Source organism: Panthera leo, chromosome A2 (assembly GCF_018350215.1).
Source record: "Panthera leo isolate Ple1 chromosome A2, P.leo_Ple1_pat1.1, whole genome shotgun sequence".
NCBI lineage: Eukaryota > Metazoa > Chordata > Mammalia > Carnivora > Felidae > Panthera > Panthera leo.
In genome coordinates, this window is record NC_056680.1 from 155,703,586 (window position 1) to 155,726,251 (window position 22,666).

Here is a 22,666-nt window from a genome sequence, read left to right on the forward strand (position 1 = left end):
AGCAGATGGAGGTCAGCGTGAGGCCATTACTGGCCGGGAGTAGGGCACCAGGAGGTGAGGCAGCACCATAAGCTGCCAAGGAAAGGAATTCTCCACCAGAGCTCCCAGAAGGAACGTGGGCTTGCCGACACCCTGATGTTAGCCCAGTAGGACCCAGCTTGGACTTCTGACATCCAGAACTGTCAGATCAGAAATGTGTTGTTTTAAACCACTAACTTTCTGGTAATCTATTAGAGTAGCAATAGGAAGTAGCTGACTTGTGGGACTCTTTGTGGGGTTTCCAGACCTCCACAGAGGGACTCTTGGCATTTATCTTTCCCAAAAGCAGTACTTCTCAACCAGGGTCAATTTTTTATATCCACTACCCCCCCCCCCCCAGGGGAGATTTGATCATGTCTGGAGATATTTTGGATCATCACGACTGGGGGGAATGCCAATAGCATCTAGCAGATGGAGGCCCGAGACGCCAACTATCCTACAACACACAGGACAGGCTCCTACAACAAAGAAGTATCAAGTCCAAAATGTCAGTAGTGTCAAGGTTAAAAACCCTAATCTAAAGCAAGCAATGAACTTGTTGGCCTCTTGCAATCTCTCTCCTGTCCAATAGCCAGCACCTCTCTTACCTTCAAGAGGGTCCTTTCGGAACAGCTTGAGCCTGACTCACTTCTACAGTGTGTGCGTGAAGGGAAAGCATTACCCTTCTTTGCTCCACCAAACACTGGCAGTCAGGCAGCCCCTACACCGCCCACCTTTTCTCTGTGCTGCACCATTAGTGGCAACAGTAGGCAGCCTCTTCCCTTCTCATTTCACCAAGCAAAAGTCAAGCATCAATCTCTAGATCGCTACTGCCCTCTAAAACTGGGCAATGGTTCTTAGCCGGAAGTAATTTTGCCCCCCACCCAGGGGATGTTTAGCCACGTCTGGAGATGTATTTTGGTTGTCACAATTGTGGGAGGTGGGGACATGCTACTAGCATCTAGTGGGTGGAGGCCAGGGACACCGCTGAACATTTCTACATTTCATGGCAAAGATTTATCCACCCAGAATGTCAATAGTACCGAGGTCTAGAAGTTCAGCTCCAGGAAGTCCAGGTGAACCTCTCTGAAGAACATTCTTGCTGTCTCCTCTGACAGCAACAAGGGCAGATGGTGAGTAAGATGCTGGTCTCCCTTTCTGCCAAGGGTCTTGATTCTACCAGTGATGCCCTGGCATCTCCCAACCTCCCTTGTCTTTGTTGGGGGAAGCGGAGGACAGCATTCTAGGGACACAGACAGGAAAGCTGCATGATCTCCTCTTATACAAATTCCCTTTGAAGGATCCTCTCTTATGTAAATTGAAGGCAGAAGATGAATTAAGGATTCTGTCTCTAGATTATGTGGTCACATATCACTGACTGTATCCCACCTAGACGGCTTAGCCAAAACTTTAAAACCCTCATTTAACGTCCTGTTACACACCTTCCATAAGATGTTCAAGGCATTGTTAGGACTTAGAGATTTCCCTGTTAATTCTTCAGGGAAGGAAGCACTGTAGGCAAGCATTTTCATCAAAAATGACTTTCATTTTCTTAATGTGTCTTTCACACAAATTTATGGCACAGGAGTGGAGACATGCTCTAATAATGTAAGTAACAGAGAAAGGACATATACAAACAAAAGAAGAGAGAACAGAGAGCACAGTGGGGTTTGTGGGCTTCATCCATTCATTCATTAATTCAAACGGTCTGCTGAAATGTTGCCTGCCTGTTGAAAGCCTCCCTCATCACAGTGTTTAAATAATCTACCACTGCCTTTTGCCCACTTTCTCTGTCTGATCATTGTACTTTTTTTATTATGATGTAATCCTATGCCACAAAAATTCACTCTTTTAAGTATACGATTCAGTGGGTTTTAGCATATTTACAAGACGTATGCAACAATCACCACTATATGATTGTAGAACAGTTTCATCACCCCAAAAAGAAATGCTATTTATTTCACAGTTACTCCCGATTTCTCCCCTCCCTAGTTCATATCAACCACAAATCTACTTATCTTCTATCTGTATCATTTGGCCTGTCCTGGACATTTCATATGAGTGAAATCACATGATATGTGGCCTTTTATGTCTGGCTTCTGTCACTTAGCATTTCCCTAATGACTAATGGTGCTCAGTGTTTTTTCATGGGCTTATTAGTTATTTGTATATCTTATTTGGAAAAATGTCTATTCAAATCCTTTGCCCACTTTTTAAATTGGATTGTCTTTTTATTGTTGAGTTGTAAAGGTTCTTTATATATTCTGGATACTAAACTCTTATCAGATATAGAATATGTAAATATTTTCTCCCAGTTATATGAGTTGTCTTTTTGTTTTCTTAATAGTAACCATTGAAGCACAAAAGTTTTTTTAATTTAGATAACATCTAATTTCTCTATTTTTTCATTGCTTATGCTTTAAGCGTCATATCTAGGGAGCCAGTGCATAATCCAAGGGCATAAAGATTTACACCTGTTTTTTTTTAATTTTTTTTTCTTAAATTTTTTTTTTCAACGTTTTTTATTTATTTTGGGGACAGAGAGAGACAGAGCATGAATGGGGGAGGGGCAGAGAGAGAGAGAGGGAGACACAGAATCGGAAACAGGCTCCAGGCTCCGAGCCATCAGCCCAGAGCCTGACGCGGGGCTCGAACTCACGGACCGCGAGATCGTGACCTGGCTGAAGTCGGACGCTTAACCGACTGCGCCACCCAGGTGCCCCTTTTTAATTTTTTTTTAATGTTTATTCATTTTTGAGAGACAGAGTGCAAGTGGGGAAGGGGCAGAGAGAGGGAGACACAGAATCCAAAGCAGGCTCCAGGCTCTGAGCTTTCAGCCCAGAGCCTGACATGGGGCTTGAACCCACGAACTATGAGATCATGAGCTGAGCCAAAGTTGGATGCTTATCTGACTGAGCCACTCAGGTACCCCTACACCTGTTTTCTTCTAAGAATTTAATAATTTCAGTTCTTACATTTCAGTCTTTGATCCATTTTGAGTTAATTTTTGTATATGGTGTGAGGTAGAAGTCTAACTTCATTCTTTTGCACGGAGTTAGTCAATTGTAGGTATTAGTTTTTTAAAAGACTATTCTCCCCCCATTAAATAGTCTTGGCATCCTTGTTGAAAATCAATTCTTTACTTTTTTATGGAAGCTATCATCTAAAATTATATCATCTGTTAACTTGTTAATATCTACCCTTCCCAAATTCCCAAACTCTCTCACTCCCCTCTGTCTCCCCCACCCCCCAAACTAAACTGTAAGACGAAGACAGGAAGTTGTTTGTTTACTATTTATCTCTACTGCCTGGGACATAGTAGGCACTTATGTATTTGTTGACTGAATAAATGAGATTCCAGTTTCCTTTAGAAACAAAGGTCATTGTGTGTATCTATACCATTTAAGTGCAGGAACTCATTTAATTTAAGGCAAAATATAAAATTAAATTAAATTAAATTAAATTAAATTAAATTAAATTAAGTTAAATTAAGTTAAGTTAAAAAGTTGTTGAGCCCTGTGTTGAAGTGAGCTTTCACGAACATTTCCTGGATTGGATACGAAGAGCCTAATAAGGCAAGTAACTACCCATTAGTAAAGAGAGAGCCTGCAGAGAAGTTAATAGAAATCCAAAGGCAAGTTTAAAGGGACCACCAAGACCATTACCTGATACTCCAGTAATGACCTCAACAGGTGAGTGGCCCCAAGCAATTCTCTTGCCTGCTTAAGGCCTCAGTTCTCATCCCCAACACCAGCTCTCAGGTCACCTGCAGTACTAGCATTCTGATAATCTGGAGTCTTTAGAAACAGGCTCTGTAGTCAACTCAAGTTAATCTTTTTAAGGGACATAGTTTTTATTTGCAAGCTGTCTTTAAAAATAATTATTATTTAAAAAATAAAAAATAAAAATAATTATTAACAAAAAAGATGCTTTATTAAGAGACAATATGAGTTTCCTCATGAAAGCTGTCTGACCATGACCACAACTCTAACCATGAATATAAAGATTCAGAGCTCTCCCTAAAAGTGGGTAGGTAAAACTCTTAGCCAAATGCCTAAAAGAGAAAAAGGTTTTCCAGAAGCTCCTGTTGAGAAAGAAAGAGCATGCCCGCCCACTAGTGGACAAATTAAGTAATTGCCAGATTTTCCAAGAAGGATTCCCAGGCTCCACCTTACCGTGAGTGAATGAATACTGTCAGCTAAGCTCTAAACTATCACATAACTGCCCGCACAAAACACTCGTTGAAGAGGTCACTGAAAACTCCAGGGTTATAAAGGTCTATGGGTGAACACGGAAGAGGTAAGAAAAACTAACCAAGTGCCAGGAGCATAATCAAACTTTATTTTTCTGAACCAGGATTACAACCATACCACATAATGCATACACATGATATTGACAATGGTAACTTAAATTCAAAATTGGAAAAAAAAAAACATAAAATAGAAATATTTTACTTTTAACATTTTCTTTCACAATTTGTTAACTCTTGTTTTGGAACCAGAAATCTGCGACTTTTTCTTTAGCAGATCATTGTTTAAATCTTGTACCAAGTTCCACGCGAGCACGGAATTCAGCTTTGACTGGTAGCCTTGACTTCAATAATTGAGAAGAACTGTTCACAAACGTAGGCATTTTCAAAGAGTTTTAACAATCTTTGCACAACTGTTCAGATATTTGCAGGAGGTTGGGGCTCTGGTGTCACTGTGCTAGATGTCCAGTCCTGTGTTGCACCGCAGATCACCTTTCACACTGCAAGTATGTATGAAGAGATAAAGGAGCACTGAGCAGGGGAAGGTTACCTTCACAGTGCTGAAGTCAACGACAAAGTCAGCTTTCAGCATCACAGAATTTCCATCACAGGGCTCTGACCATCAGCTACAGTTCTAGAGCTAATTCTAGCACAGAAAAGAGGACCAAATAACGCTCTGCCAGATCACTGTCTCCATAATGTTTCATAACTCTAATGGGTGACTTTGCAGGGCGTTCAAAGTGTTTGCCAACCCAAAAGGCCAATTCTGTGATAACAATCTTTGCTGCTTAGCATAAACAAAAATTTCTTTTCCTCCGTGATGAGGAACGAGTTCATTTCAACAGTTCAACACATCTCCTTAGCTTCAGTGGTGACTGAGCCTCCCAACCTACGTGCAGTGAGCAGACCTCTGTGTTATGTGTCCAACTCATTCAACGGCGCCTGAGATGCTCTGTGGCCCAAACCCCAGGGGGAGACCCAGCTTACAGGTGGTGAGCTCTGGGTCTGTGATGCGTTCCATTTTTAACTTCCAGCAGAAAGCAATTCCTGCTGAGTAATGCAAATGAGTAGAGGTAAAGCCTGTGTCCTTGCATAACTTGCCACATGGAACTTAAGTGTTACCGCAAGTCCAATATTAGCACCATCCATCCCAGGATCATCATCTATATTAAATTGTTTGAAAGTTTCCTCTTGTTACAGAAATGAATTTCTTAATTACTTCCTAGTGTTGTGCCTGTCATGGGCACACTGTCTAAAATATTTTCAGTCGTATAAAAATTCTCAAACCCACGGTGAATAAATAGAGCTAATTATTACATCTAAGTATTACTAAATATGTCCCCTCATCAGCTGCAGAAGCAAATGTCACAATGTTTAAAACTTTTTTCACACAATTTTTCTTTTAGTTTCCTAGCCATATTTCTAGTACATTGAGCAACAGTGTTTCTGGTTACACTTCTATTTTCACACGTCTGTATCTTCTCAGGACATACAATTTCTACCCCATTCAATAGACACTCCTTTACAACTTGCTATCTGTGAAGAATTTGATGGCCCAGGCAGATTTTTCACTAAAATATATAACTGCTGATTGTATTAAAAATCAAAACAAACCTTGCTGGCTTTTCAGTTCTCTTTGCAGCTCTTAGGATTTGATCAGACATCTTTTCCACATCCTTGGTCTTTTTTCTTACAGTGGTTTGTTTCATCACGCCACCTAGGCTGTTGTCTTAAATTACATCCTTTGCCACATAAGCACACAGAAGTGGCCTTCAGTTTACAAAGTGGAACATAGGACTCTCTACGTCTATGTTCTACTTCCTCCTTTTCACAGAGACGTAAGAAATATTCGCTTTTCTAACACGATACAGAAGTGACCTTCACAAAGCACAACTCAGTTTTGCAAAATACATCTCTTCTCTGTAATTCAACCTCTGGATCTGATCTCCCTCCACCTGATGGAAGAACATGTCCTCAGTCTTGTCCAGGAAGGCATTCAGTCTCTTCCATAAGAATGCCCACACCATAAACCATGCCAGTAAGTACCCCTTGCCTGTAGTGGTTCTCAACCCTCTCTTGCTCCTACTGGAGCCACAACAGGGAGCTTTGGAAATGCCAATGCTTAGCTTTTCTCGAGCACGGTTACTCAGAATCTTTGAGGATGGGACATGGGTATGATGTCTTTTAAAGACCCACAGTGTTAATTCAGGCAATTCTGGCATATAGACAAGGTTGAGAAGGACAGATGTGGAGCAAGCAGACCTCACATGGGCTCCTCACAAGACAGCCGGTACATGATGCCTGACCCCCAGAGGCACGGATGGCCAGATGATGTCAGGGCAGTAGCAGCAAGCATAAGGGGATGAATTTACCATAGCAGCCAATGAAATACAGCTACCACCCGTCCCCTCTCCCACAGCAGCACCCTGGAAGAAGAGAGAGAGACCGGTGTCCCAGACCCACCCAGTCCCCCTCCAATCCAAGCAGATGTGGTCTCAGCTCAAACTGTGCTGGGGGTGGGAGGAGGGGAGATGGTAAGGTTTAAACCAAGCATGAAACTAAACTGGATCAAATATTAATAACCAAAAAAGACTAGGAAAGATGAAATCTGCGCAACATGTCACCATGGGATGGGAAAGGGAGAGTCAGAAGCATGGAGTTGGGCACTACGATCGAAGGAAAGAATCTTGGTCACGTTTATCCTGCTTAATGACTTGACACCACTTTATCAATGAATCATACTTCAGTGTTTTCTCAGTCACACAGGTTTAAACACTATGATTATAAGATTTTCTCAGGATTTCTTCTTCCTGTCTTCTGGGAAGTGACACCCATGTTCTGTGGGCATCAAACAGACTTGGAGGGAGGTGGGGAGTGGGGAGCCTCTTCCACGGCCATTCCTTTGTCTTTGCATTGGCTTCATCTGAACCCAAGCTTGCAAAGCCTCCTTGATAAGACCACCAGACCCCTTTGGAATCCACTAACTCCCGCAGCAAATTTTTAAGCCTTTTGTGTGAACACAAGGTTTAGTGGCTCTCTCAAGTGTGCCTGGGGAGACTCTGGAGCAGTCCTGCAGCCCCACTTTGCCTTTGCCACCCCCTGCAGCCATGAGCGGTGGGCAGGATCCTAGGTCTCTTTCATGGAGATGCTTACCTCCTCTGACTCTTCCCTGCACTTCTCATTCCTCCCCAACTGGGAAAGCATCTTCTAGTCTGCATGGTGGTGTTTGAGAGAGAAGTGGAGGAAATGGTTCCCCCAAACACATAGTCTTCCAAATCTGATTTATCTGACACCTGCACCAAAGCTTTTGAACCCAATAGCCAGGAATATGAAACCTTTGGTCTTTGCTTCCCCCATGGACCTCCTCCATAGTCTCCTCCAAAGGAGACTCCATTCTAGCTTCCTGAATGAGAAAGGATCACAGAATAAAAACCGAATTGGCCCCACATCCTTATTGATATGGCACCAGTCATATCATCAGCCCCCACTGCTCTTCCTATTAAGATCAGAGAAAAAGGTGAATAAATGCCAACAGAAGATAGTACTAGAACAGTAGAAAACAATTGTGTGCAAAAAATTTAGGGGGATATTATTTATCACAAACTGATATAAGTTGGAACAAAATACACAAAAAGATGAGTTTGGTGCATTGGAATTCACGAAAGCTGATGATAATTACTACTCTATTAGCAGAAGTAACAGAAGTTAATGACTCTCAACAGATATGCAGAACTTGTCAAGGAACCTTTTTTTTTTTTTTTTTTTTTTTTTTTTTTTTAGAGAGAGAGCACACAAGCAGCGGGGAGGGGCAGAGGGAGAAAGAGAGAATCTTAAGAAGGCTCCATTCTCAGCCTGGAGCCCAGTGAGGGGCTTGATCCCCTGACCCTGGGATCACGACCTGAGGCGAAATCAAGAGTCAGAGACTCAACCAACTGAGCCACCCAGGTGCCTGTCAAGAAATCTTGTTGTTTCCTGTTTCTGGCTATTATGAGTAAAGCTTCTATGAACACTCTTGTCCAAGTCTTTGTGTTGACATGAATTTCAATTTCTCTAAACAATGCTTTCCTAATTTTGCAATATGTTGCTTTTTCTGGTGCTATGTGTATGCAACCATGATTTAATAATAAGAGGCAATTTTATAATAAAAATAAATCTCTGAGTTTAATTTGAGATAAAATTAATTTGGAGATGGAGAAATCCATTTTCATCATCTCTCCATTTCTATTAGAAAAATTACAACAGGGCCATCACACTGGCATGAAGCCTCAGAATCAAGAAGATGCTAGGAGTTGGTGAATACTGTGACAAACTGAAAAGTACATACATAACCTTGTTTTAAATGTGCAGCCACATTGAGGAGGGCACTCATTGGGTTGAGCACTGGGTGTTGTATGTAAGCAATGAACCATGGGAATCTACCCCAAAAACCAAGAGCACACTTTACACACTGTATGTTAGCCAATTTGACAATAAATTATACTAATAAATTATAAACATTTTTTAAAAGTTTAAAAAATAAAATAAAAAATAAATGTGCAGCTACTATTCTTCCTCAACCAATTCACTATGCGGTCCCAATGTTCCCCAATCTTCTAATTTTTCAAGGGCAGACAGACTTTTTGTGCATATATGCAACCTCCTAAATTTGAACGTTGACCAGCAGAAAGTAGCAAGCACTGGCGGTGGGCCTAATGCCGTCCAGTCTCAGGCTGTGCAGGATAAAACACAATGGCAGGCCAGATTTGGCCCCAAGACTCATTAATCTGTAGCTAAGATTTTGGTTCTCAGTCTGGCTTTGAGCAATATGAACTTTTAACTTTTTAAAAATACATGTCTATGGGATGCTTGGGTGGCTCAGTCGGCTGAGCATCTCACTTCAGCTCAGGTCATGATCTCACAGCTCGTGAGTTCAAGCCCTGCGTCAGGCTCTGTGCTGACAGCTCAGAGCCTGGAGCCTGCTTCAGATTCTGTGTCTCCCTCTCTCTCTGCCCCTAACCCACTCGCATTCTGTCTCTGTCTCTCTCAAAAATAAACATTAAAAAAATTTTTTTTTTTAAATACAACATGTCTGGGCCCTAGCTCAGATTCTGACTTAACTAGATCAGGAATGAGGCCCGGGCATCTGCATATGACTTTAAATTTCAAGTTAACAGTGTCTGGTCACATTTCTCAACTTCAGCACTGTGTTCAGAACACCCCACCACTTGCCCAAGCTAATTCTAACCCGATTCTGAGTTGAAATACTGATGTGCATCGTGGTGTAAATTATAATCAGTGATAAACACACAAACAATGAAACTGTCACAAGGCAGTTTTTCTAGTCTCTAATTAACCCAAATGGCATCAAATTTTGGCTCTTCTGTGTCTGAGGACATTATAACAGCTGACCTTTCTGGAGGAAACTTGGGTCTAAGTAAAAATGTTTGCATACAAACTGATGGGAACTTCTTATTCATGAACATGCTAACCACAGGATAAAAACGTCTCTGCAAATAAGGGAGACAAAAAGAAGCAGGAGAAGGCAGATCAAAGGAGCTGTTGTGTTTTTACAATTTGGCAGGTAACAGGTCTTATGAAATGAGCACAAATGCGTGAGCACAAAGACTCCTAACGTGGGACTCTTGCCTGTCAGGTGTATACGGGCTTAAAGTAACTAAGGGAGAAAGATGCCATGATAGGAACCTATCTCAAATTTTTTCCAGTGAGCTTCTGCAAGCCCGAGGCAAACGGGTCTTTATGAAAAACAGAGACATCCAGTAACAAGATCCTCCCATCATTTGCCTTTCAAGCCTCTGACCTGTAGTCATGGGGCAAACAAATGAAGAAAAATTGGAAATAACCATTAACTGGGGAAAAAAATTATAACAACATTGAGCGAGGATCAGAAGACTGCATAGCAGGTACCAGGCCTTGGCATGGTACTGGGCCAGGGCCAAAGAGAATGGCGACAGTGAACACAGATGCCATGGATAGAGACACGTCCAGGTTTAAAATCGTCCTCACCGGTGCTCTCTGGAGTAGAGTGCATGACTGGCATGATTGGGAATGGCTTCATCACTGCCATCCATGGGGCCGAGTGGGCCAGAGGCAAAAGGCTCCCTGTGAGTGACTGTATCCTGTTGAAGCTGAGCTTCTCCAGGCTTTTGCTGCAGATCTGGATGATGCTGGAGAATATTTACAGCCTATTCTTCCTGGTCACTTATAACCAAAACACAGTGTTTATAACCTTCAAAGTCATCACCATGTTTCTGAACTATTCCAACCTCTGGCTTGCTGCCTGGCTCAACATCGTCTCTTGCCTTCGAATTGCAAACTTTGCTCACTGTTTGTTCTCCATGATGAAGAGGAAAATCAGAGAGCTGATGCCTCGGCTTCTGGGGCTGTCACTGTTCATCTCCTTACGCTTCAGCTTTCGCTTCTCTAAAGATATCTTCAATGTGTACATAAATAGTTCCGTTCCTATCCCCTCCTCCAACACCACTGAGAAGAAATACTTCTCTGAGACTAACATGGTCAACCTGGTTCTTCTCTATAACCTGGGGATCTTCATTCCTCTGATCATGCTCATCTTTGCAGCCACTCTGCTGATCATCTCTCTCAAGAGATACACCCTACACAAGAGATACACCCTACACATGCCACTGGCTTCAGGGACCCCAGCATGGAGGCTCACATGGGGGCGATCAAAGCTATCAGCTACTTTCTCATTTTCTATATTTTCAATGCAGTTGCTCTATTCATTTCCATGTCCAACATCTTTGACATCAACAGTTCCTGGAATATTTTGTGCAAAATCGTCATGGCTGCTTACCCAGCTGGCCACTCAGTGCTACTGATCTTGGGCAACCCTGGGCTGAGAAGAGCCTGGAAGAGGTTTCAGCACCGTGTTCATCTTCATCTATAAGAGCAGACCCTGTGATGGAATCCAGAGTGCCACAGGACCGGTTCAACCAGCTCTGCCTTTCCCCCACCTAAACCTCTCTCCTCACCCCTCTTTTCTGCTTAATCTTATTTCTCAGGTAACTGGGTTGTTCCATGAATGGGACACTGAGTTTTTAACTTGAGATTCTAAGCTGAAGTAGCTAAGCAACTCTAAGATGGATTGTGGAAGCTCCTTGATCTATGTTCATTCATCTCCCGCCCTGAGCCTTAAGTAAGGAGAGGATGGCTGGACCTCTCCATTTGCCGGGGATGATCTCAGTGTGTGCCTGTGGTCACCGGGCACCCTTTAATTCTCAAAGATATCTTGGTCTGGATGAAAACTTACATGGTCACCCTACTGAAGGCACCCTACTAACCCACAGTTAAGAAAAAGGAGGGCTAGTGACAAGCATTGTATGCAGTCCAACAGGCAGAAGGGAGGCTAGCATACCTACAGGGAAAAGGGACTAAGAGAAAGCCTGGCCAGAATTACCAGGTGCTGCAGAGGTTTCAAGGAAAATGGAGGCTGTGTATACTATTAGTGCAGTGACAGGTAGCATTCATATTACAGAAGTTTCCAGAGTAGGTGATGAAAACAGTGAGGGAGTTTGTAAAGACCAATAATTTCAGGAGGTTGTCTGGAGAAAAACATGAAATACAGGGCGGCAGATGGATAAGTGGATGGTCAATTGAATGCTTTATTTTTCCAAATGGCAGGGCGGTGTGGGGGGAAGAGTGGCATGTGCAGCCCCAGGAAGAAAACAGGAAGAGTCCAGAGCAAAGGAACATCTATGTTGCTGTGCTCCTGTGTTGGGGGCAATGCAAATGGCATCTGCCTCTGGCGATAGCAGTTCTAGGTTCCCTTGATGTGACCATGGTGCCAGCGCAGGTTACCTGGCAGGGGCTGTTTGACAAGAAAGAAAATGTCACAGTTCACTGCCACTCTTCACAATGATGGCATCAGCACCACCTCAAACAGCCTTGTACAAAATAAGACACCACTCCTAGACATCTTGGAACTAGAAAGTTAGGAACTTGGGGTTTTCTTGTATTTGGTGTTTTCAAAATCAGAATTACTGAGCAAAGTATGAAAAGAACGCCACTCACCACACCAAAGCTTCCAAATGAAAATATAAGGTTGGTAGCAAAGACTAAATGCTGAGCTTCTGGGCTCTCGAGCACATTTTTCAGAAAGAGCCCTTTATATCCGTGAACAGAAAAAAATCACACACACACACACACACACAGAGGCATGTACACACTCTCACATACACCCCTTTACAGTTCCAACAGCATGGGATGTATTCAATTAGAAGGGAAACTATATTCATGGAAACACACATTTTTCATTGTTTTCCTAATTGATATTTACTTCTATGACTATTTGAGGTTGGTATAGTTGTTATGGTGGGGCAAATTAGATTTTGAAGTTTCATTCCAGTACCTAAAGAATAGAGAAATATACATTTTCCCAATAATACGTGCACACCCATCCAATGAAAAACAGAAAATTGATTTAGAGCCAGCATGTGATTAATATGAACCACACCAAGATAACAAACTATGTAATCCCTCTCTGTGCTTATTATGAAGAAATAACATGTCATTGTTTGTAAAAGCCAAAAGCAGCAGAGAGCTAACCAGAGCTTCAAGGATGATGACATTAATAGTGTGTGTTGCCTTACCTTCAACTAGGTAAAGTTCCCTCCAGTTCTCTCTCCCTCCCCTCCTTCTTTCTTTCCTTCCTTCCTTCCTTCCTTCCTTCCTTCCTTCCTTCCTTCTTTCTTTCCTTCCCTGCTTCCTCCTTCCTTCCCCCCTTCTTTCCTTCCTTCTTTTCTTTCTTTCTGTACAACCCACCTAGATTTCTATAATGGGCACCCTACCTTCCAATTGGTTGGCTTTAGACAGAAATCAGAAGTCCTAAAGGATCTGCTTTGCAAACTCTACATGACACCCCTGTACCCTGAGAGAGGTCTGAAAGTTGGTGTGAAGGGTTCCTTTACTCACAAAGTCACTCTGGACATTCACCCACCACGTGGAGCAGCTAGGGGGACTTGGGTTGCCACGGGGACTCCAATGTGGAAGGCCCAGTACAAGGCGGGGTGTCTCAAACACAGCTGAGTCCTAGTGAAGAAAGACTAGAGTAGAAGCCAGGGTCAATCTAAGGGCTGGGATTTGTGGGCACCAGAGTGCCCCACAATCCAACACGATCTTCACCTTTTAATCTGCTAAATGCCACCATGGTTCCTGCTTTTCTGGGAGTGGACTCTGCAGGAATTCTCCTTTACTATTCTCTCAGACATCCTTTCCTTTGGGTTGCTAGGACAGAAACATCTATTGAATAAAGGGAAAGGAACTGTAAATTCAACCAACCAATGAGTCTTGAGTTGGAGGGGGAGAACAGAAACCAAGGGCAGAAAGCTGAAGCAATCATGGCAGGATGGACAGAAATGGACTCCTTAGAGGAGAGGTGAGAGGTATGGAAATTCCTTACATGCTCAGGAAGGTTGGTTTTCAGGAGAGAAAGGAGGAGTAAGCAAGCCAGGGCACCAGCCCTTAGTGTTAGAAGGCTGGGGGAGCTCCCTGGACCCCTTCGCTGCACTGGAGACAGTTTGCCTCAGAGAGCAAAGGTGACAGTCAGAAGGAAATGCTCATTTCCGTGTCCTTTTGGGGAAGGTAACATGCTACATGGCTAGAAAGTTGTTGATGGAAGCAGGACAGAAGCCTCTTAGAGCCTGGCATGTGGCCCAGGAGGTGAGGCCAGAGCAGAGAAGAGCAGCAAGCACAAGAGGTGTGGGGTGGGAGGCCAGGGCAGAAGGATTGGGAAAGGGAAGGTGTGAAGGTGCTGAGTGCTTGGCCAGGCTCATCTGGGGAAGCAATCTGCTTACCGCTCCTGCCTGGCCTTTGGGGGCAACAAAAGATCTTCTAAGAGCTTTCCAGAGGAATATTTCTGGGTGGGACTCTATACTGCACAGGTGCCCTGTGTCTGCAAAGCTAGCCTATCAACCAGCCTCACTGGGGAGGAAATGGATTTGGGGGGTGGGGGTAAAGTTTCTTGTTTCTCTCATTTGGTTTCCCTTAGTTTTTTAGCAAAGTGTCTTAAAAATGTTCTGTCCTCCCTCAGTTGTATCAGGATAAAATCAAAGAAAAGCCGCTCTGAAAACAGTTCAAAAAGAAAAGGAATCAACAATCCCCTGGGTTGGGTTGGGTTCGGATGTGGCAGCAGCGAAGGGAATCCAAGGAGAGAATTCCAAGGTGGAAGATTAACGGGAAAATGTCATGTCGGGTAGCTGCCTTGCCCCTCTGGCCATGCAGTTCCTGGAGTCCAAACGACTTCAGTTTGGGTCCTGGCTCTGCTACTTACTGGTTTTTGACGCAGGCATGTTATTGCAACTCTCTGAACCTTAGTTTCTGTACCTGTAAAATGGGAATAATGATAATAATACCTCCCTCCTGGGATTACCTATCTCATCCTAAGAAATAAGTGAGATAAAACTTATTTTTGGTTATCTCAACTTATTATTGGTTGAGAGTAAGCTCTCAACCAATGTTAGCTGTTAATATTCTTAAGAGAAGGGATGTGAGGCTGAGGGGCCAGGAGTCTAGAATGAGGATATACAGGGGCGCCTGGGTGGCTCAGTTGCTTAGGCATCTGACTCTTGATTTTGGCTCAGGTCATGATCTCATGGTCATTAGTTCCAGCCCCGACTCAGGCTGGGCTCCTCACTGAGCATGGAGCCTCTTAAGATTCTGTGATTCTCTTTCTCTCTCTCTCTCTCTCTCTCTCTCTCTCTCCCTCCCTCTCTCCCCCTCTGCCCCTCCCCCACTCTCTCTCCCAAAAAATTTAAAAAAAATTTTTTTTAATTGAAAAAAATTTAGAATGAGGATATTTAGAGCAGGCCAGATGTGAAAAGGCCGAGATTGGGCTGGACACACACAGAGGGGTGAGCCTGATCCACAGAACCAGGCTCGATCCATAACAGCTCATCATCTGAAGTGGTAGGTGGATGTGTGGGGCAGGGGTGCAGGGGTTGGGGAGGCATCCTGAAGTATTTGGCTCCCACACACCCTTCTGACAACATCAGAAAGACATCTACTATTCCAGGGTTTAAACCCTTGGCAATTTTGAAGGAAGGGGGGCACTATGTCACGGGTCAGCAAACTCTGTCAGGGGCCACACACAATAAATATTTTAAGCTTTGTGGGCCACATGCAGCCCCTGTCACATGAGCCATCTGAAACAACACATAAATGAATAGGAGTGGCTGTGCTAATAAAGTTTTCTTTACAGACACTGAAATGTCAATTTCATATAATTTTCACATGTCATAAAATATCTTTTGATTTTTTTTTCAACCATTTAAGCATGCAAAAAGCATTCTTAGCTTGTGGGCTCTACAAGACCAGGAGGTGGGTCACATTTGACCCCCAAGCCACAGTTTCTCCAACTCAAGGAGGCACCAAAACCCACCACAAACCCCAGTTACCTTTACTGTAAACCAGAGACGCATATCATGATAATTTTGCCATGTCGTGAACACAGCAACTTTCTGAATATTTCTGCCACTTTCAGTTTGTCCAGCTTGGGTCTACCCCTTGGTGATCCCTAAATCACAACTCTTTAGTTCTTTGTGAAAAACAATGAGGACCCTAGTCCCTCTCCTACCACTGCCACGCTGTTAAGGACAGACACAGGGCCCCAAATAAGTTTGTATCTAAAATTTTAAAAGATACCACCTTCAGGGGTGCCTGGGTGGCTCAGTTGGTTTTGGTTTCAGCTTGGATCATGATCTCATGGTTCATGGGTTTGAGCCCCCAGTCGGTCTCTGTGCTGACAGTCAGGTGCCTGCCTGGGATTCTCTGTCTCCCTTTCTCTCTGCCCCTCTACTCATGCTCGCTCTCTCTCTCTCTGTCTCTCTCTCTCCCTCAATAAACATTTTTTTTAAAAAAAGACTCAAGACTTCACTAATATAGTAAGTGGATGGAATTTGAAGATAAAATATTATAAATAAATAAATAAATAAATAAAACCACCCTGAATCTATTCAGTCAGTAACAAGAAGTAAAAATCATTAAACAGGTTCCTACAGTGTCCTCAGGAATGTTTTGAAAGCTATGTCTCTAGCTCTGAAATGATCATGCTCCTACAAACTCCCGCTGTGAGACTGGACTGGATGGTAGGCTGCAGTTCCCTGTGTGGTTCTGACCCATCAGGGCAATGTTTATATCTTTGTGTCTTTTTCAGCTGGTTTACTAAGACAATGATGGGAAACATCTAGAGTCAGTGTGGCACACGGGAAGAACCTAGACTTTGGTGTCAAAAAGTCTAGATTCGAGGGGCGCCTAGATGTGGGCATCCAACTCTTGAATTTGGCTCAGGTCATGATCCCAGGGTAGTGGGATCAACCCCTGCATCAGGCTCTGTGCTGAGTGTGGAGCCTACTTGGGATTCTCTCTCTCTCCCTCTCTGCCCCTCCCCCTGGCTCACTCGTGCTCACATTCTCTCTCTCTCCAGAATAAAGGGAAAAAAAATTTTTTTTAAACAGTTAGATTTGAGTGCCCATTCTAGGTGATCTTTAGAAAGTCACCAAACCTGTTTTGCCTTCAGTTTCCCCATCTGGAAAAACAGACATGATCAGAATATCCATTTCACAGAGTTGTTTTGAGGTTCAAAGGAAATAATATATATGTGCATAATAAACTAGAAATCACCATAAAAAAGTGAGTGCATTTATTCATTCAACACACATGTACTGAGAGGACTGCTCATTAAATGAGACACAGAATTCAAAGGTTAACACAGCTAAACTTTCAGCCTCCAAGGGCTCAGAGGCTGGTAAAGAACAAGAGGTATAATTACAAGGTGGGAAACACTTCAGTGTAGGTCTTTGTACTATGGGGTCAGGGATGTACCTCACACCTCAAATGTTCACAATTAAAATTCCTCTCCAAAAAATAAAAAAATTAAATCCTGAAATTTCCTGCTTTATTTCCTTCTGTGACAGAGAAAGGAGAACTCAGGACAGCAGAGAAGCATGTTCCACTGACTATCCTTCGAAATCCTCATCACAGCCTGAAGATGCAAAAAAGAAAGGGGTCCCATCACACCCAGACTTCCCTACGGAAAGCTGCTGTTTGCATCTCCTGCCAAGAGCTCTTGGAGACTGAAAACAGATTTGTGATTTATTCAAACCAGATGCTGGTGGCCCTGAGTGCAGCTGGGACCAAGAATGACAGAAATGCTTAGCCGGGACAGGGTGGCAGTCTGACTCTCTGAAGACAGGAGACCTCAGAGGATCCTAATCTGGTTTCCTGTTCATCTTACTTCTCAGTGGAATAGGACCTAATATTCACATTCTATTCATGAATGCACAGAGCAAAATTTGCTTGCCTTTGGACTCAAAGGCCAAGAAAAATACCTTGAACAAGTCAGTCTAGCCACTTGGAGGTTGTGGTTGTGTCTGTACAGGGCCTGCACCCACCCTCCATTTCCTCCTGGCCACGACCTGCTCTCCAAGGAACAACGGCAGATGTGCCTGGAGGACTCTATGGGGACAGAATGAGAGAAGCTAGGGTTTGTATCCTATGCTGAGGTTGGAAATAGGAGGAAACATGGCCTAACTCCTATCTCCACCCCCTCTCTCCCCACCAGCCACCCCCAATTGCCTGCCCTTACACTGGACGGATACCAGATTCCCCACCCCACCTGAGCAGGTCCTGATAGGCAGTGGCATCAGGAGTTAGGACTGGGGTAAGCATACATTTTCTCTGCACTCATGGAGTGTGTTCAGATAACAAAGGGAGTAGATTAAGCCAGAGGTAAGCTCTGGACATAAAATGATTGAAGTATAAGGAAGGAAAGGTCATGACACAAGAACAGACACTCAGATCAATGGAACAGAATAGAGAACCCAGAAATGGACCCACAAACGTATGGTCAACTAATCTTTGACAAAGCAGGAAAGAATATCCAATGGAATAAAGACAGTCTCTTCAGCAAGTGGTGCTGGGAAAACTGGACAATGACATGCAGAAGAATGAACCTGGACCACTTTCTTATACCATACACAAAAATAAACTCAAAATGGATGAAAGACCTAAATATAAGACAGGAAATCAAAATCCTCGAGGAGAAACTAGGCAAAAACCTCTTTGATCTTGGCCACAGCAACTTCTTACTCAACACATCTCCAGAGGCAAGGGAAGCAAAAGCAAAAATGAACTACTTAGACCTCATCAAAATAAAAATCTTCTGCACAGCGAAGGAAACAATCAGCAAAATAAAAGGCAACCGACAGAATGGGAGAAGATATTTGCAAATGACATCAGATAAACAGTTACTATCCAAAATCTATAAAGAACTTATCAAACTCAACACCCATAAAACAAATAATCCAGTGAAGAAATGGGCAAAAGACACTTCTCCAAAGAAGATATCCAGATGGGCAACCGACACATGAAAAATGCTCAACATCACTCATCATCAGGGAAATACAAACCAAAACCACAATGAGATACCACCTGACACCTGTCAGAATGGCTAACATTAACAACTCAGGCAACAACAGATGTTGGCGAGGATGCAGAGAAAGAGGATCTCTTTTGCATTGCTGGTGGGAATGCAAGCTGGTGCAGCCACTCGGGAAAACAGTATGGAGGTTCCTTAAAAAGTAAAAATAGAACTACCCTACAACCTAGCAATTGCACTACTAGGTATTTATCCAAGGGATACAGGTGTGCTGTTTCGAAGGGACACATGCACCCCCATGTTTACAGCAGCACTATCAACGATAGCCAAAGTATGGAAAGAGCCCAAATGTCCATCAATGGATGAATGGATAAAGATGTGGTATATATATACAATGGAGTATTACTCGGCAATCAAAATAATGAAATCTTGCCATTTGCAACTACGTGGATGGAACTGGAGGGTGTTATACTAAGTGAAATTAGTCAGTCAGAGAAAGACAAAAATCATATGACTCACTCATCTGAGGACTTTAAGACACAGACCAGATGAACATAAAAGAAGGGAAGAAAAATAATATAAAAACAGGGAGGGGGACAAAACATTAGAGACTCATAAATATGGAGAAAAAACTGAGAGTTACTGGAGGGGTTGTCGGAGGGGGGATGGGCTAAATGGGTAAGGGGCACTAAGGAATCTACTCCTGAAATCATTGTTGCACCAGATGCTAACTAATTTGGATGTAAATTTTAAAAAATGAAAAATAAAATTAAAACAATAAATAAATATATCCAATATAAAAAATAAAAGAGAAGAAATAGAAAAAAAAAAAGGAAAGGCCATATGACTTTTCAGATCTCTAGCTGAGGTGTGTCTGAGAAGACAGGTCAATTCTCCAGTGAATCAGTGCCTACACAACTTTGGTGAATAAACCCTAAAGTTCAAACTGCAAACCCCACAGACTATACAGCCTGGGGGATCTCTCTACACTGCCAGATACAGCCTCCTGACAAAAAAAAACAAAAAACAAAAAAAAAAAAACAAACAAACAAAAAAACCCGTCCACAATCATATTGAAAGACCCTAACTCATCTTTCTATTCCCCAAAACCCTTAGTGCCTGGGTGGCTTAGTCACTTAAGCCTCTGACTCTTGGTTTTCACTCAGGTCATGATCTCACGGTTCATGAGATTGAGCCCCATGTCATGCTTTGCACTTACAGCGTAGAGCCTGTTTGGGATTCTCTCTCTTCTCTCTTCTCTCTCTCTCTCTCTCTCTCTCTCTCTCTCTCTCCCTGCCCCTCCCCTGCTCATGCTCTCTCTTGCTCTCTCTCTGTCTCTATTCCCCAAAACCCTTGGCCAAGGACCTCATTCATAGTGCAGCATAGCCAATGTCAAGTGGACTCAGTCAATTAACTAAGATTAGCAAGTAGGGTTAAAATTACTTGCTCTGGAGTATGTAAGTTTGCCACATGTTTATGTTTTATATTTATATTTTTAACAAATATTTGTTCAGCTTTCTGTGAAATTTATTTTAATATAGTAAAATATATATTACAAAAATTAAATACTGTGAGATTGCCTTAATCTTTTTATGAAAGAATCAGAGTATTAAATGATAAAATGCCTCTGCCTTTGCAGTTTACCTTTTCATGAGTTACTTAGCTAATCAATTTCTGAATCTGTATTCTAACATCTAAAAGTACTAGTGAGACTACATCTTTGGCACTGATTAGTTGTATGTGCTGTGAAGTGAGGTTTTGGTTTTGGTTTTTGGTTTTCAAAGGCTGGGTAACTGAAGAATATGTCTGGCAAATCCTGATCTAAAGAGGTCATCCTAGAACATCCGATTCTGTGGTCTGAGTCTCCTTCCTCTCGGCTCCTCCATGGTCTGGGGCAAGGCTGACTACCCCCTTTTTATAAACCCTCCATTCCGGCTTCTGTTATCTGTTCAGCTGCCTGTCTTTATCCTATTTCCTTATCCATCAAGCACCCTTTAAACAAAGAAGTCACACTCCGCCACCACCTTTGGGGTTTAAAACCCCAAATCCCAAATCTCAGAAAAACCTCAGTCCTGGGCAAACCAAGACAGTTTGTCACTTGAGCACCACCCAAATGACTGAGACTATATTCAGATTTTATTCATTATTGTCGTTCAACTACAGCTATGATATTCGTTCGTCCCAATCCTTTATGAACAGACATACACAGACTTGAACTTCGAACACATACACACCCATGCCCAGGCACACATACCCCTGCTTAAAAGCCTCCAGTGGCTTCCATTACCTTTAGATTTTCAGATGGGCTTGCAAAGCCCTCCGTTCTGCGTGCATCTCAGACCTACCTCTTCTGACAGATTTTGATCCTTTATTTTATTCACTGTACTGAATACAATCATTTGAAAAGTCTGATGGCTTGGGTTTGGGTTTTTCTTCTTTAATTATGGAAAATTTCAAACATACAGAAAAATAGAGAAATAGAACAGTGATCCCTTATGTATTTTGGCCTCAACAAATAACATTCTGCCAGGACTGTCTACGGAAGGCTTTTGAGTAGGGTTATTGTATGATTCAAATACTTCTAGGAGCTTCAGCCTAAAAGGTTTTGTTCTAAAGTGGGTTCTAAAGTGGGAAGTCATGGCAACTTTGTGTCATTTCTCCTAAATACCATGGCCATTCTGTCTGTGATTTGATTCCCTTCAAATCGGCATACATGTGTTTGTTCCCTGAACTTTCTAATTCTACTTTGCCCATTTGACAGTCCTTAAGTTAGTCTGACTGTATTTAGCTTAAGTTCCTCTAAAAATGGTTCTGCTGGTTCTTCCTGACTCATCTGTTTCTTTGGCCATTTTTTAAAGTAATTCCTATGACCAACATGGGGCTCAAACTCAGGACCCCCATATTAAGAGTCACGTGCTCTACCAACGGAGCCAGCCAGGTGCTCCTCTTTGGCCATTTTTAATGTGTGATTTGCAACAGAGACCCTGCCTTCCTTCCTCATAAAGTGGTTGAGCAACTCAACATTACTCTCCAATAGACCTTCACTTTAAAGAGTTCTATACTAGTCATAAACTACCTGTTTCTATTTTAATACCAAGAAAATCAAGAAGAAAGGGCTTAAAACCTCTTTCTCTTTTTTCCCCCCAAAACTGGGTTTTTAATTACTTTTCAAATCTCTTGCCCAATTTCCCTAAAGAAAGCCTAGGGCTATGTCTCTGAATTTTCAGTCCTCCTCACCTAGGGTATGTTGGCAAACCAGTTCTCTGGGAAAAAGAGAGACAGAAAGAGAAGGAGGGAGACAGAGAGAGAAAGAGAGTAAAGCTTTGATATGTGGAGTATTCTCATTGTGAATTTTCATTGTGTAAATACTCCCACCATGATGTCACTAAATGGGAAGTTGGGAAGAAATGCACACCATCCATGCTTTCTATCTGGTGGCAGCCAACTCCAGCACACCACTCCCTCTTCCTCTTAAGCAAAAGAACAAAAAGACTGAGCATACCAATTCTGTAGCCACACAGTCTAGATTTCAACAGAGTACTAGCTCTGTGACCTTGGGCAAGTTGCTTAATTCCTCTGAGACTCAATTTCCTCATCTTTACGACACGGGTAATAAATACCTCTGTCTTGTGGGTTTTTCTGTGATGTGCAAAATTCTTACAACAGTGCCTAGCTTCCTGTTGGCATCATAATATTATTTCCTGCTATTACCCAGGACGTTAGATCAAATGGTGCTGTGTGGATTTATTGCCACTAGATGGCATCCTCCTCATTTCTGTAGCACAAACCCTTTCTACAAAGGTATTTGCAACTCCACATTCAACACTAACTGGATCAAATGAATTAACTGACACAACTTTTCCTCTCTCTCATATCCTGGCTTAAGCTTTATATTTTCCTTTGAAAATCCATTAGGGATCCAGCTATTGACCCTTGTCTGCAGCCACCTCGAAAGCTCGACGCAGAAGTTATTTTCAACCAAGAGGGTCTAATCTTATTTAGTAATTATA

The 22,666-nt window shown here is 42.6% G+C and overlaps 1 protein-coding gene across 1 annotated transcript; it reads left to right on the top strand.

Moving 5' to 3' along the window:
* Window positions 1-10,123: 10,123 nt before the first annotated feature.
* Window positions 10,124-11,186, top strand: TAS2R40 (taste 2 receptor member 40). Its single transcript, XM_042926940.1, is given in 3 exon segments — window positions 10,124-10,270; window positions 10,272-10,887; window positions 10,890-11,186. Coding segments are annotated over 3 exon segments (975 nt in total). The 5' UTR covers window positions 10,124-10,208.
* The last annotated feature ends 11,480 nt before the right edge of the window (window positions 11,187-22,666 follow it).